This window comes from Myxocyprinus asiaticus, chromosome 38 (assembly GCF_019703515.2).
Source record: "Myxocyprinus asiaticus isolate MX2 ecotype Aquarium Trade chromosome 38, UBuf_Myxa_2, whole genome shotgun sequence".
Taxonomy (NCBI): Eukaryota; Metazoa; Chordata; class Actinopteri; order Cypriniformes; family Catostomidae; genus Myxocyprinus; species Myxocyprinus asiaticus.
In genome coordinates, this window is record NC_059381.1 from 21,994,081 (window position 1) to 22,010,581 (window position 16,501).

The 16,501-nt window shown below is 39.0% G+C and overlaps 1 protein-coding gene across 2 annotated transcripts in view; it reads right to left on the reverse strand.

Moving 5' to 3' along the window:
• The window catches only part of LOC127429063 (sodium/calcium exchanger 1-like), a 103,283-nt gene that overhangs the window by 40,219 nt on the left and 46,563 nt on the right, over positions 1-16,501 (reverse strand). The window contains exon 3 of one of the 2 annotated variants that reach the window (XM_051677823.1): positions 15,501-16,015. In XM_051677823.1, coding sequence (XP_051533783.1) covers positions 15,501-16,015 — 515 coding nt within the window. Of the gene's footprint in view, positions 1-15,500; positions 16,016-16,501 lie in introns of those variants that run through there. The other variant, XM_051677824.1, reaches the window with a different exon arrangement.

Below are 16,501 nucleotides of genomic sequence, written 5' to 3' on the forward strand. Positions count from 1 at the left end.
TGAAAATAAATATTCCCTGGAGGTTTGTCATTTTGAATGATCCATGTTCAATTTTTCTCGTTCGTTGTGACAACAAACTTTCAGCTTCAGCTACTCCCACACGCGTGCTACAGTAGCCAGATCTTATTTTCTCTGTGTATGGATATGACGTCAACACGCACGGGCGAATGATGTATGTATGCAATTTCCCGTGAAATTCATCCCGACAGCTCTAAAATATTTAGAATATAATATCATTATTATAGGTTTATCAAAGTGTACTTGGGTAAAGTAAATACATGGTTTGGAAGATGGATTTTTGTTGCACTCTCTCAATAACATTGTTATTTTTTAACAAAAAAAAAAAAGTTATATAGTGTAGCTTTAACTTTGACAAAATGTGAAGTTACTGTGTTTTGCCTTTGCAGGGCAGCATATAAAATATGTTTTATATCTAGTAGGTTTGGCACAATATACAGTGCATTCAGAAAGTATTCAGACACCTTCGTTTTTTTTTTTTCACATTTTGTTATATTGCAGCCTTATGCTAAAATGCTATAAATGATAATTTTTTTCACATCAATCTACTCTCCATACCCCATAATTACTAAGCAAAAAACAGATTTTTGATAACTTTCAAACAAATATTAAAAAGAAAAAACAAAATATATCACATTGACATAAGTGTTCAGACCCTTAACTCAGTACTTAGTTGAAGCACCTTTGGCAGTGATTACAGCCTCAAGTCTTTGGGGTAAGATGCGACAAGCTTTGCACACCTGGATTTGGGGATTTTCTGCCAATCTTCTCTGCAGATCCTCTCAAACTCTGTCAGGTTGGATGGGGACCGTCAGATGACAGCCATTTTCAGGTCTCTCCAGAGATGTTCAGTTGGATTCAAGTCCAGGCTCTGGCTGGGCCAGTCGAGGACATTCATAGAGTTGTCCCTAAGCCACTCTTGCGTTGTCTTAGCTGTGTGCTTAGGGCCATTTTCCTGTTGTAAGGTGAACCTTCGGCCCAGTCTGAGGTCCTGGGAACTCTGGACCAGGTTTTCTTTAAGGATATCTGTATTTTGCTGTGTTCAGCTTTTCTTCAACTCTGCCCCATCCCCCAGACCCTGCCGCCAAACATGACGCTTGGAATTGAGGCCAAACAGTTCAATCTTCATTTCATCAGACCAGAAAATCTTGTTTCTCACAGTCTGAGAATCCCTCCAAGTGGTTTTCATGCATCTTGCACTGAAGAGAGGCGAGATCGGTGGAGTGTTGCAGTGATGGTTGTCCTTCTGCAAGTTTCTCCCACCTCCACACATGATATCTGGAGCTCAACCAGAGTGACAATCGGGTTCTTGATCACCTCTCTTACCAAGGCCCTTCTCGCCCGATTGCTCAGTTTGGCCAGGTGGCCAGCTCTAGGAAGAGTCCTGGATTGTTCCAAACTTCTTCCATTTAAGAATTATGGAGGCCACTGTGCTCTTGGGAACCTTCAGTGCAGCCAGATTTTGTAGTCTTCCCCAGATCTGTGCCTCGAAACAATCCTGTCTCTGAGCTCTGCAGGCAGTTCCTTTGACCTCATGGCTTGGTTTTTGCTCTGATATGCATTTCTGCTGTGAGACCTTATATAGTCAGGTGTGCCTTTCCAAATCATGTCCAATTCATTGAATTTTCCACAGGTGGACTCCAATCAAAGTGTAGAAACATCTCAAAGAGGATCCAGAAAAATGTGATGCACCTAAGCTAAATTTCAAGAGTCATAGCAAAGGGATTTCAGTTTTTTCTTTTTAATAAATCTGAAAAGTTATCAAAAATCTTGTTTTTGCTTTGTCATTATGGGGTATGGAGTGTAGATTGATGTGAGAAAAAATAATAATAATTTAAGGCATTTTAGATTCGAGAGATCGAGAGATCGTCCCATCCCTAATATCTAGTAAATAACATCAGTCCCCAACATAATTATAGCTTATATAGCTGTATGCTGATAAAAAAAAAAAAAAAAAATAAAAAAAAACATTTGCATTTACACCTTGCTTAAATGTTACCAAAATCCAAATGCACAATTGTAAATGTAAAACAATCTTCAGTAGAAATCTTCAGTAGTGTGTTTCATTACTGCACCTGGGCTCCCAACTAAGAGCTGAGAGGCATTAACAGAATTTATTTATTTATTTGTGTCATATGTTTGTGTATGCCAGTGCATGTCTGTCTGTGAGCACACATTTGTGTCACACTTGCAGTCTATGGCAGCAAAAGAATCACCAGTGGCCTGAGACAAGCACGCTAGTCCCTGGTCGCTCATTATAAGCTCCTGTGAACTGCATCACAGCACACCGCGCTGTGTTTTATTTCTGCACCGCAGGTTTATGAGCACATGGACCGCTGCCACAAGGGAAAAACAAATAACACTGGATAAACAACTGCACTGAAAAGCGGAGGACACATACAACAGCGTGACTCTGTTTCACACGCATGCTTGTAGACGCAGTGTCGTAAAAGGTCCAGCCAACGCACTGACACAAAAAGCATTTCAGTGCGCTAAATAGATGTGTGGGTGTCGAGATGTGTTGAAGGGCGAGAGTGGGTGATGGGGGTGTGTGTGCCTATGTGAATGCGTGGTATGATGACTTATGTTTAAAAGGCAGGCTAACCACACCCATAAAGACAACAAGTGTGTTAAAATATGGTAAGAGTGGAAGATGAAGTACGTCAGAAAAGAGATGCCCTACAGTCCCAGAGTCTCGCTTTCTGTTACAGTCTATCCAACACTCCCCTGTAGTCACGTTCAATCTCACCGTCTCTAATGACCTGTGGGTGGATGTCTATTTCTGTCTGCATACTTGCACATACATGCACACACACAAGCATTCAGGCAAGGTTTTGACTGACAAAATGCACAAATTCTTTTCCAGCTCAGCTGATTGCCATTCTCTCAACTTACACAAACAGGGTGATGGGATCATGTCAAGAAAACAGAACGGGAGAGAAAGAAAGAGAGCGAGAGAGAAAGAGCGAGAGAGAGAGAGAGAAATACTGGCATGTTCACCCTGTTTATAAATTCTTAATTTGACATTTCCACTCACATGCATGAAGCCTTCAAACAGAACTGCTCATGCTCCGGATACATAGAGCTGGCACAAAAAATGTCTGCGAGACAAATCCAGTGATGAGGGATGGCAAGGCAAAGCGGCAAGATGTCGCATGAGAAGTAGATGTAGATAAATCAAGAGAAGATGACAATTGTGTGTTGGAGGAGTGGGGCCATTTCAAGCTTCCGAACGTTTAATGAACACATGCACACGCTCAGAATGAGAATTTAGAAGTTAGAAATATCAGTTCTGAGAGTAACTGGCAGTATGGAGGCATTTTACATTTACGCATTTGGCAGACGCTTTTATCCAAAGTGACTTTCAGTGCACTTATTAGGGACAATCCCCCCAGAGCAACCTGGTCTTGCTCAAGGACACAGTGGTGGTGGCTGTGGGGATCGAATCGGCAACCTTCTGCTTACCAGTTCTGTACTTTAGCCCACTACACCACCACCGCTCCGGCAGCACCAATGGGACACAGACACGCGCACACATCAGACTTTCAGATACTTACTGTGTAATCACGCACATACCGGTTCACATTCAGGGTCAATGTTGTCAGAGTTTTGAGACAAGTGAATTTTGAGTGCAACTTCTATATAAATATTTGTGTTTTGATGGACATGAGGGAGGGTTGATGATGACAATATTCAGTTTAATCCAAATTATCTGTGGATGTGGACCATTGGTGTGACCAAATATACATTTGCTGAGCACTTTATTGGGAACACCTGTACACCTACTTGTTCATGCGATTATCTAATCAGCTAATGGTGTGGCAGCAGTGCAATGCATAACATCATGCAAATACAGGTCAGGAGCTTCAGTTAATGTTCACAACAACCATCAGAATGTGGACAAAATGTGATCTCAGTGATTTAGACCATGGCGTGATTGTTATTGCCAGACGGGCTGGTTTGAGTATTTCTGTAATAACAACAGTCTCTAGAATTTACTCAGAATGGTGGTAAAAACAAAAAACATCCAGTGAGTGGCAGTTCTGTGGACGAAAACGCCTTGTTGATGAGAGAGGTCAACGGAGAATGGCCAGACTGGTTTGAGCTGACAGAAAGGCTGCGGTAACTCAGATAACCACTCTGTACAATTGTAGTGAGCAGAATAGCATCCCAGAATGCACAACACATTGAACTTTGAGGCAGATGGGCTACAATAGCAGAAGACCACATCGGGAAATTTATTAGGACCATAGTGTTTCTAATAATTTCTGCCAAATGAATAAATGTAATAAAGTGCTCAATAAGTGTATATACAGTATTGAACCCGGATTACCTTGCACATTAAACAAAAACTTTACAAGTAAACTAAGATGTCTAAGATGTCTAAGATGAACTAATAAATGTTTAAAGGCATTTTGTTTTCTGTCTCTGGTCATATTTTAACTTGCCTAAGGCACCAAGTGAGCCAGGAATGATACTGCTTCTTCAAAAATATGCATACTGCATATCACTACAGGCAAGAGTAGAGTGGTATATATTGGAACAGACACAATCACAACATTTAGCCTATTAGAATTAAAAGTTGTAGCATTAAAGTACAACTAAACACATATACTGCACAGTGTGGAACAGGGTACTTGAAAGTATAATATGAAAAAGAATGTACATGCCCATCTTTATAAATTAGATTTCTTCTGATAATGGAGCTTTTGAAATCAAAGCACCATAAAATCAAATTATATTTGTAACTGGAAAAATGTCTGTAGTCCAAACCTAAAAAAAACCTCTAAATTAATGGGCCAATTGACGTAAGATGCACAATTATCTCCATTAAAAGAAGGGAGAGAGCAGAAAACAGAAGAATGATAAAATGATTTTTGCATCAGTAACGCCATTCCTCTGATAAATTAAAATAGAACCTAAGCCCTCGCTGCATTGTTCTGCCCCCATCTTCAAAGCACTCACAAGAATATCATAATTGTGCCGTGCTGAAAAGACACTCGCAGGATGCTAAGTCTTAATTCATAATTCAGAGGTGGGGGAGGGAGTGTACGATAGTAGGGGAAGAGAGAAAGAAAGGAGAGATTCATATGTAGACATGATGGCATCACTGTAATTGCCAGCTGAAAGTCTCCTGTGGTCATCGCTTAACATCAGTTCTTGTCCTCAACAAATTCTCTGCTAAACATCCAGCCAAGGAAAGCTCTTTGTTCAGAGACAACGAATAGTAAAACCTAAGTAGTGTCTTCAAACAAAACTTATATCAAATCACAGTAAACATCCTGAACATCAGATGGTTCTTTGAGAGTGAAATGGTAAGAAAATGACAGCCCACCTGTTTTCAGAAAGGCAATGGAAGAAGCTCCATATTTGGGTTGAGAGAACACAACAGCAGCTGGGCTCGATCACTACTTCTTACTAGTTCTAATGCAGTCCATTTCTCTAGATGCTGATTGGACGAGAGGCCTAAAACACGTCACTTTGGGTCCCACCTGGATACCGTGCTTCTCTGAGAATCTATGGGAGCTCATGAGTGCTGTATTGTATCTGTATTGGATCTGAATCTGATTGGCTATTGAACATTGGTCTTTCAATTCATTTATTTTTGTCCCACCTAAAAGCCTGCCTTCTCTATATGATGATTGGTCAAGCTCTCAAATAGGTGGGACCTCGCAACAAATTTCCAATAATTGAAACCATGATGTACGTGAATGACAGCATATGAAATGTTAAAGTGCCACTGTTGAGCACAGTGTTCGGCAGCTTGGAGAAACATGCATAATTATTAGCAATCTGAAAAAACACATTTATTTCAGCATTCATAATCTGATATTTTGCCTATTTTGTTGCAAAAACTGTTTGTTTGTTTTTTTCACCAAGAAATTTCAATGTTTGTGTAGTAGTTTGATTAGCTTTTTTACCTGCTTTTGAAAAGCACCAACAGCCACTGGTCACCATCTAGACAAGATCTGGAGTGTTTGGAATTCCATTTGGTGCCGCTAGTTGCATCGTTTAAAAACTATTTTAAAGGCACATTATGATCGTTTTTGACAGTAAATGTTCCAGAACAACTGAAGAATAAAAAGATTGGTAGAGCCATTCATTCTCAAACATTCATTCACAATCTCAGCCCTCCTTCATTTCCATTGATCTGCTTCTTGCTTTGTTTATATCCTGGTCTCTTAGCTCTCTCCTTCATCTTCTGACACCAGTGGAAATGAATGGAGTGATGAAATTCTGCTAAGGATTGCATGCATGAGATGGGGTGAATAAATGGAAATAAATGCCCAGTGTGACCCTTTGAAATGAGATAAGAGACAGATCTATCGAAAGTACTAGAATAGCTGGAAGTCACCACCATACTTGCCAATATGAATCTCTCCGAAATATTGGAATTTCATAATAATCTTGCTCTTCTGAAAGTAGATGTGATGACTGTGACACCAATAACCATTACTGACTGAAATTTAATGGCTGATTAATTTTTACTCTCATGTTGTCCCGCGGTGTGCTTTGATGCTGACATTTCTTGCCACAGTATCATAAACACAAAGCCTCCTCAGATATCCTTCCTCTTAACCTACCAAACCGCAGGAGGGTTCGAATACCTGTTCTTTTAAATGATGGTTGTAAGATCAATCAAATGTGTTTCTTTATTAAAGGACATTTGGTTGCACTTGGCTGAGGGTCTCATATTGTATATTATATGTTAAAACTGAGAAACTGAGGGTGAATAAAATGATATTACAGGATTAAAGAGATATAATTTCATGAAGATGCACTAATCTGATGGTGAATCACTGTGCCTGATGGTTTTCTCAGTTGGACTGAATATGAAGCCATAGCTTATGGTGGAAGCATTAACAGAGCGTTTCAAACATTCAGAGCTTGGCAGGGCTTCTGTGTTCACCCTTTTGTGTGTGCGTTTGTGAGGAGAAGTCTGGCTGATGAAGTGTGCAGGAAACTTGTTTTCAACAAAATGCTAATCAGCGCTGTCTCTATCAAGAGAAAAGATTTCCTCCATTTAAATTCAAATTCACATCTTAGCAAAGAAATGACACAAAGATGTTTTGTCTCCAGTTGAGCTGTCTGAAAATGCTTGCAGGTTTCCTTTTATGGCAACAGAAAATGTCAAATATTAAACAATGGACAGTTTTGTTTGGATTAATACATGGATGTTTATGTTCTTGGATCTGTGTATGCACGCCCTCAATGTTTGATACTGTGCAACTGCAAGTCCTGAGCATTTTCTTGACTTTAGAATACGTGTTATCATCCATAGGATATGTGATGAAGAAAAATACTGTACACATCTTTAGTAATGCCATACATTACAGAATCTGCATTTAAACAAGATCGTAAAGGTCTCCCCAAAGATAGTTCAGCCAAAAATGAAAATTTTCTCATCATTTACTCATCCCATTCCAGATGTGTATGAACTAACTTTCTTCTGCAGAACACAAATTAAGATTTTTAGAAGAACATTTTAGCTCTGTATGCCCTCTCAATGCAAGTGAATGGGTGCCAAAATGTTGATGCTCCAAAAAGCACGTAAAGGCAGCATAAAAGTAATCCATAACACTCCGGTGGATAAATCCATATCTTCAAAAGTGATATGATAGGTGTGTGCATGAATGCATGAAGAATGTGAATCACCAAAAACAAAAGACGAATGTGAAAGTGAGAGTTAAAGTGGAGATTGGCTGGGCAGGAAGGAGAATTTGTAGTAAACATTTACTAAAATATTGATCTGTTTCTCACCCACACCTGTCATATCACTTCGGAAGACATTGATTTAACCACTGAATTCATATGGATTACTTTTATGCTGACCTATGTGATTTTTGGAGATTTAAAATTTTGGCACCCATTCACTTGCATTGTATGGACCAAAAGAGCTAAGAAATCCTTCTAAAAATCTTTTTTTGTGGTTTGCTGAAGATAGTCATACACATCCGGGATGGCATAAGGGTGAGTAAATGATGAGAGAATTTTCATTTTAGGGTGAACAATTCCTTTATGACCTGTTTCCACATGTTTAAATCAGTGGTGATGTTCAGCATGCAGATTGTTTGTGTCAGGAGGCTGGATCACTATCGATTCATCACACCCAACAACTCACAGAGCCGACGGAACCCTTTAGACAACCATTCCGTATTGATCTGCTCTTTTCTTTATTCTCACAGAGCGTCATCTAAGCCTCTGCCTTGTGCATGTTCTCTGCCTGTACTGAGATCAGCGCTTACATAAGTGCACTTTTAGCCCACTTCAGGCCGTTTCAACTTAATTTTCTTGGCAAGGAATCCCATCTTCATATGAGAAAAGGAGAACAAACACACACAGTGAATCACGGTGGGTGCGGGGGAGAGGGTGAACGGAACGTCCTGTAATCGGAGCACAGGGTGCAATGTGAGTGTTTAAGACTTACTGTATGTCATTCCTCTTTAATAGGAAAGAATACACTAAAATGCACACTTGAATTTGAGCCCAGTCTTCATGGCTCCTCATTAGCTGCTTGAAAAGCAGGCGCCCCCTTTACAATCCTGCACATGTACACACACGCACACATATTGCCACAATCCCCAGGTCTGCTGCTGTCGGGTGTCAGCTCACTGGAATTGCGACAGCACAGGGAATAAGAGTTAAGCTTCTGTTGTGCTGTTTGGCAGAGGGGCTTCAACTGTCTTGTCAGCAGAAATTCACTGACAGACTCACAAAGAGAAGAACACCCACAAACAAATTCAATCAAATACATACACACACACTAAAATATACAACCAGTTAAGAATGCACAAAAAAGCAATGGATGAAATCAGAGACAGTTTAGCTAAGACGGACCATTTAAATGAATGAGGGAAATTGGATTGGCCCATATGGTAGGTGTAGAAAAGGAAGTCCATCTTACAGGTAAAAGAGCTAATCACCCTTTTGATAGAGAAATCGCCTATCAGTCAAATCGAGAATGCGCATGCACATTAGCTGGACCAGCCTGAAAAAATAAAAGCATTTTTTTCTGTGATCTGAGCTAAAAAGCACAATTTATGATACCATTGTTATCAGATTTTACTGCTGATTTGAAATTTGCTACTTGATGAGAATTTTTACCAACCGCTTTGGAGATTTCAGTCTTTCCCCATTCAAATAAATAGGAGCTGTACTTGTATTCTGCCAAGTGGAGTGACCTACAATGGAACTTTGAAGTTCAAAGCACCCAAAAACACTGAAAGTTTAGAAACATACATTTCTAGTACACAAACATAAAAACACTTGGTAACAGGTTTTTGCAGGTTTTATATTGCTCAGAGGTTGCTCATTCAGAGTTAAGGTGACTCAGTGGAGTTCTCAGTTATAGCATATGTTGGGTTTTGGATGCTGGTGTTCCTAGCAGGCCCCAAAACTAGCTTAACCAGCATTTTAAAGTCCATGCTGGTTGACCAGCATAACCAGCTTAATTTTGCAGGTTATTTTGTGAACAGCATGGCTACAGTATGTAGGTCCACCAATTAGATAAACACTAATCAGCACATAAGCAAAAGTCTCCATCTGATCTCCATTTTATCTCATTGCTATGATTTTTCTCTCATATGGGCACAAGCTAAGAGAATCATATCTGGAGTCATATTCACTAATCTGCCCACACACATACACAATACACAATTTCACCCAACCCCCAACACGCTCTTAAAAGCGATCACACTCACACACATCCACAGATACAGCACAAGCTCGCACAAAGCACACGGTCATTCACCCTCCTCCAAAAATACACACACTCACACACCCCCACAGGACTGAACTTACACTCAAACACAACTCAGATCTTTCCATGATAGACAAGATTTTCATCATGTCACATCCCATGTGAAACACACATGCACATGCACACGCACACACACACTGCTTGACATCTTCAGTTAGCCAGCACATTGAACAATATGAGTGAACAATTCCAACAAATCAAATCACCCTCTCTCATCTCTCTGTGCCTCCCTCATTCTACCTTTCCCTACGCCAGAGCACCTGCCTCTCACCTCTTCTCTCTCTCTCTATCTGAATTATTGCCTGTGCTTCATCACATCATAGTTTAATTCTGTCCATCCCACAATGCCCTACGCACCATTATGCCCCTCTTCATTTGGCTGCTGTCTCAATTCTCAACTAATAACTTCAATGTGTCCATCCATCCCTCCTCTCATTTCCCTTTAGTTGTGGTCTGCTTAAATCATGTCATCGACCACAGTTACATGCACAGCATTTTCAAAGGAATAGTTCACACAAAACCAAAAATGTTGTCATTATTTACTCACTCTAATGTTGCTCCAATCCTGTATGACAAATGTCATGAGACACGATGAAAACCAATGAGATTTGATGTGATTGACGTTGCCACCATATTTGATTTAAGTGCTTTATTAAAGATTTGATTAGATATGAGAGTGAATAGTGACATAAATTTCATTCTGTTCATTGCACAAAGTGATTGTATCACTTCAGAAGACTTGGAATATAGTGCATGAGTTTGATTATCTTTTATTTTTATTTGGTTTAGATTACTTTTATTTTTTTTTGTTTTTTCAGAGCTTGAGAGACCAGAGTTACTGTTCACTTTCAATATGGCAAATATGCCCTGTAAAGACTTTTAAAAATACACGATTTGTGTTCCACGGAAGAAAGTCATGCAGGTTTGGAGTGACATTACAGTGAGTAAATAATGACAGAATTGCCATTTTTGGGTGAAATATTCCTTTAAAATTTTCCATAGGGGAAGATATTAAGTGAGATATTTAAGTGACAAATAACTTACATTTCAGTCAGTTCCTCACACAAACCTAACATCTGTCTCCAGAAGACTTAATTTTATTACACTTTAATGGCGCTTTTTTTGTCATTTTGTAGCTTGACAACCCCAGTCCCCATTCACATCTTTTATATGGAAAAAGAGCAGCCAGGACATTCTTCAAAAATGCACCTTTTGTTTTCCATAAAAGAGAGAAAGTGTTTTAAACAATATGAGTATATAATGACAGAATTGTAATTTTTGGGTGTACAATTCCTTTAATCAACTTTCTTCTTTCATTCTCTTTTATCTCTTTAAACAATAACACACAAGAGTGTGATGAAATACAAAATGTAGGTCAGGAGACTCTTAGAAATGTAGGCCATGATGTTTCTTTTAATGTTTGCAAAATGAAAAAAAAAAAAAAAAAAAAAATTTAAATTAAACAAAATTAAGCCTCTTCCTCACTACAAAAGTGTGTTTCTTAAATAGCTTGATTTTTCACAACTGTCTATATCTAATATCAGCCAGAATTAGCTGGGTTTGGACATACACTAATATAAATTAATGTTCAGTTATGGTGGGTATTCTGAAAAAGGTGTTTACATGACCCAACATTCTGATTAAAACAGGCACAGGCACATTTATCTAGAAATCCATGTATTTGCTTAATCTGGTATGGTAATCTGGTTATGCATTTACATGACTCTTATGGGCCGTTTACACGACAACGTTTTCAACTAAAAACTGAAAACTTTTTATGCATGTTGGCTGTTCGTTTACACAACAATGGCGTTTTGGGCCTGAAAACGCAAACTTTTGAAAACGGGTTTCAAAGTGCATGTTTTTGAAAACGATGCCGTTATCGTCTCTGTGTAAACATACAAAAATGCGAAACGATGACGTCATGCGCACGCGTATCACATGTTCAGTCAATAGGCATGCGCGTGAGTACTTCAAAACAACGCGCAAGACATTCAAAACTACAATGGCGGACTACAGGTCTGTGTCTGTGCTGCTCAAGATTTTGAGTTTATTGATTCTTCTCCAGCAAAGTAATTGTAGTAATAAAGCAACCTCATCGTCCGTCCAGACAAAATTGCTCGATGCTTTCGACATCTTCATTATTTGTATTCACCGCTCTGTGGAAGAATGCTTATTTGCGCAGGCATGTAGTGTTTCTTTACAAAGTGACATCGCCAACTACTGGCCTGTTATGCATAATACAGCCTTTTTAGTCATTTCCGCGGATCCGTATGAACGGGGATCATTTTAGCAACGTTGTCGTCTGTACGCGAAACTTTTCAAAAACGCGAAGGAAAAACGTTTCCGTTTTTAGTACATCGTTGTCGTGTAACCGTACCCTTACATAATCAGAATATGACCAAATGCTGATTAATACTGGAATATACTTGTGCATGTATATGCAGTCAAATTGTTCCTTGTCGTATCATACAAACCACTGGAACTTCAACATTTTTTAATGCATGACTTTATTTGTCACATATCTCATGTTTCATGTAAATTCTCTCTCTATATGACTCAGAATGCTACATTCCCCCAAAAGCTATTTAAGTTGTTTACCTACAACCTAACAAGCCAGGTGCCATTCACATAACCCGCCTCCCTTTCTCCGCTTCCAGCATGTTCTCTTTTACAGTTGACCTGCTTACCCGAGATCCATTGCAGCGCTGTGTGCTTGATATGCAGTTCAATATCAATCTTCAGGATTGAGAAAAGACTCAGCATCTTAGTCATTCTCCATCTCCCCCTCTCTGGCTCACTGCCAGTCTTCACACATCGCTTCAACTTTATCCCTTGCTCTTTATCTATTCTCTTTCTGGCTCTAATGCTCTAACTCATACTGTATATGTGCCTCTACCTGGCTATCATCTATTTTTGTTTTAGTGCTAGATTTGTCTCTTTTTTTCATGTAAACCCTGCTCAGATCTAGTTATTGTCTTGTAACTACCAATCTGTGGAGGAAGCATTCAAACATGGGTGTACTTTCAGACAGGATTGCAATAGAGAAAAAAAAATCTGAGACATTGGGTGCATTCCAATTTGCATGCTATGTGTACTACATAGTCTTGCATACTATGTGTACTATATAATTTTGTATATACAGTGGCATGTAAAAGTTTGGGCACCCCTATTCAAAATTTCTGTTGCTGTGAATAGCTAAGCGAGCAAAAGATGGCCTGATTTCCAAAAGGCTTAAAGTTAAAGATGACACATTTCTTTAATATTTTAAGCAATTTTCCTTTTTTGTTTCAAAATAACAAAAAAGGAAAAGGGCCTGAAGCAAAAGTTTGGGCACCCTGCATGATCAGTACTTTTTAACACCCCCTGGCAAGTATCACAGCTTGTAAAAGCTTTTTGTAGCCAGCTAAGTGTCTTTCAGTTTTTGTTTGGGGGATTTTCGCCCATTCTTCCTTGCAAAAGGCTTCTAGTTCTGTGAGATTCATGGGCCGTCTTGCATGCACTGCTCTTTTGAGGTCTAACCACAGATTTTCGATGCTGTTTATGTCGGGGGACTGTGAGGGCCATGGCAAAACCCTCAGCTTGCGCCTTTTGAGGTAGTCCATTGTGGATTTTGAGGTGTGTTTAGGATCATTATCCTGTTGTAGAAGCAATCCTCTTCTCATTTTCAGCTTCTTTTTTTACAGATGGTGTGATATGTGCTTCCAGAATTTGCTGGTATATAATTTAATCCATTCTTTCCTCTACCAGTGAAATGTTCCTCTGTGCCACTGGCATCAACACAAGCCCAAAGCATGATCGATCCACCCCCGTGCTTAACAGTTGGAGAGGTGTTCTTTTCATGAAATTCTGCACCCTTTTTTCTCCAATCATACCTTTGCTCATTGTGGCCAAAAAGTTATATTTTAACTTCATCAGTCTGCAGGACTTGTTTCCAAAATGCATCAGGCTTGTTTAGATGTTCATTTGCAAACTTCTGATGCTGAAATTTGTGGCAAGGACGCAGGAAAGGTTTTCTTCTCATGACTCTTCCATGAAGGTCATATTTGTGCAGGTGTAACTGCACAATAGAACAGTGCACCACTACTCCAGAGTCTGCTAAATCTTCCTTAAGGTCTTTTGCAGTCAAACAGGGGTTTTGATTTGCCTTTCTAGCAATCCTATGAGTTCTCTCTGAATGTTTTCTTGGTCTTCCAGACCTCAACTTGAACTCCACCGTTCCTGTTAACTGCTATTTCTTAATTACATTACGAACTGAGGAAACAGCTACCTGAATACGCTTTGCTATCTTCTTATAACCTTCTCCTGCTTTTTGGGCATCAATTATTTTAATTTTCAGAGTGCTAGGCAGCTGCTTAGAGGAGTCCATGGCTGCTGATTGTTGGGACAAGATTTGAGGAGTCAGAGTATGTATAAAGCTTTGAAATTTGCATCACCTGGCCTTTCCAAATGATGACTGTGAACAAGCCATAGCCCTAACTAGCTAATTAAGGTCTGAGACCTTGGTAAAAGTTATCTGAGAGCTCAAATCTCTTGGGGTGCCCAAACTTTTGCATGTTTTTTCACTCTAAAATTGTACAAAATAAAAATAATACACTAATATTGCTTAAAATGTTGAAAAGAATGTTTCAGCTTTAACTTTATGCCTTTTGGAGATCAGTTCATCTTCTACTCAACTATTCACAGCAACAGAAATTTTGACCTGTATACAGTGGGCCCAAAAGTCTTCTGGATACTTGAACTACACTTACAAATGTATTAATTTCTTTTCAAGCTAAATATTTCACAAAAAGGTGTTTGTCAGATTTTATATTATAAAACAATAGGTATACTATAATAGGTAAGACAAAAAGTATTGTGACACTTAGTGACATGTCCACAGTTAAAGTGAACAACTACACCTATGGTTAGTCTGCTAGAACACCTATGTGAACTTGAGGGGAACAGACTTCATATATCCACTAGAAATCACCTTGGGACCAGATAGTTAAAACTAATAGCAAAAATGGCACAGAAAACTGAAGTTATCTCTGAGAAAATGTATCACATCATTTGTTTGCAGATGCCACTAAGTTTGATATTTTGTTATTTAGTACAATAAGTTTTGCACTGAAATTCAAATATTTAAAAGTGTGATTTGTCCATAAATATTTTTAGGGGTAACTGGACAAGATTAGGAGTAATCATTCCTAAAACATAATAACAGCAAAAAGTGCCTGAATGGTTAACTATTTTCGGCAGCTTTTGAAATATGAATCCATGCAATGTTTTCTGAGCTAATATTAACCCCTTGCGCAATAAAAGATGAGTAATATGCTTTTGTAGTTTTCAATTGTAGAAAGATAGTAGGGAAAATCTGCCACAGAATTTTAAAAATTTATGAACATGATTAATTTAGCTAGATGCTAATGCTTGCATTCAAATGCAAACAGTATGTGAACAAAGGGGTCTATGGTATCAAAGCACAATTTTATGATGAGGAAGTATGTCCCAGTACTGACATACTGTCTTATACATACTCAAAATTATGTACATCCCCATAGCCAGTTAAGTAAATACTTATAGTGTGGGGTAGAAGTTTGCAAATTAAAATTTAGTATGGAGCATGACAATCAGCTTGGCAGCGACAAAGAGTACCTTTCTCCTTCAAATCTTTGCACACTAGACAAATTATTTATAAAACATATTCAGGGTTCTAAATACTAAAGTATATTTAACTTACATAGTCTCATCATTGAGGAACTCCAGTTTGCCAGCCACCTCCTCATAGTCTTCTCCAGCCTTGGCGGTGCCCTCTGTGGTGTGGTATGGTACTGCAACCTTCCCCCGAGCTCCAGATGTTCTGTGGACCTTCACTTGCATGATGCCCACACTCTCACTTACTCGTGTGGAATTGCTCTCGAATGTGAAGATACCCGCGTGGTCATCATCGTAGATGGTGACTGTGGCAGTGTGAGCATTACCCAAGGCGGCTTTAGGGGGAACGTGGCTGGACCCTACAATGCTGTTGCCAGGAGACACAGCATTCGGATTTAGAATGGCGACCTCAGCACGGTGGACAACCCGAGGGTTGCTGAGGTGTATGTAGAAATGCTCATCTTCCTCGAATATGTCATCGTCAATCACACCAACTGTCAGCTCCTTCACCGTCTCGCCTGGTTTAAAGACAAGGGTACCCTCTGCGAATTCATAGTCTGATCCTGCATTAGCTGTGCCGTCCTCTGTGCGATAGTCAACCTAGATACAAGAACAGCTCGTACAGTCATACAAATAAAGTGCTGAGAATGCAATAAATATTTTGATATTCCTGTGAGGTAAAATGTATGGAAAAGTCATAATAATTCTTATACATGGAGTCTACTATGATTTAACTTTGATCAGCAGATGAGCATTGTATACTGTAAGCAAACATACATCTCCAAGATGTCTGTTAAAGAGAGTATCATCTGGAAAGCTCTCCACTCCAATTTTTGTGAACAAACATCTGATAAACATTTAAAAACAGCAAATTCAGGTACATTTAAAACTATAAACATATCAAAGACATCTGCTGAATATCATCTTTCAGATGAGAAAACATTGTAAAAAAAAAATATATATATATCTTCCAGGTGAAAACACATCAAACGGACACCTGGGAGACATATGTGTGCTATCAAGAACCATAGACCATAATGTGGTACATTAATATGGTAATATGGTAAAACTTCAGTCTGATTCTTG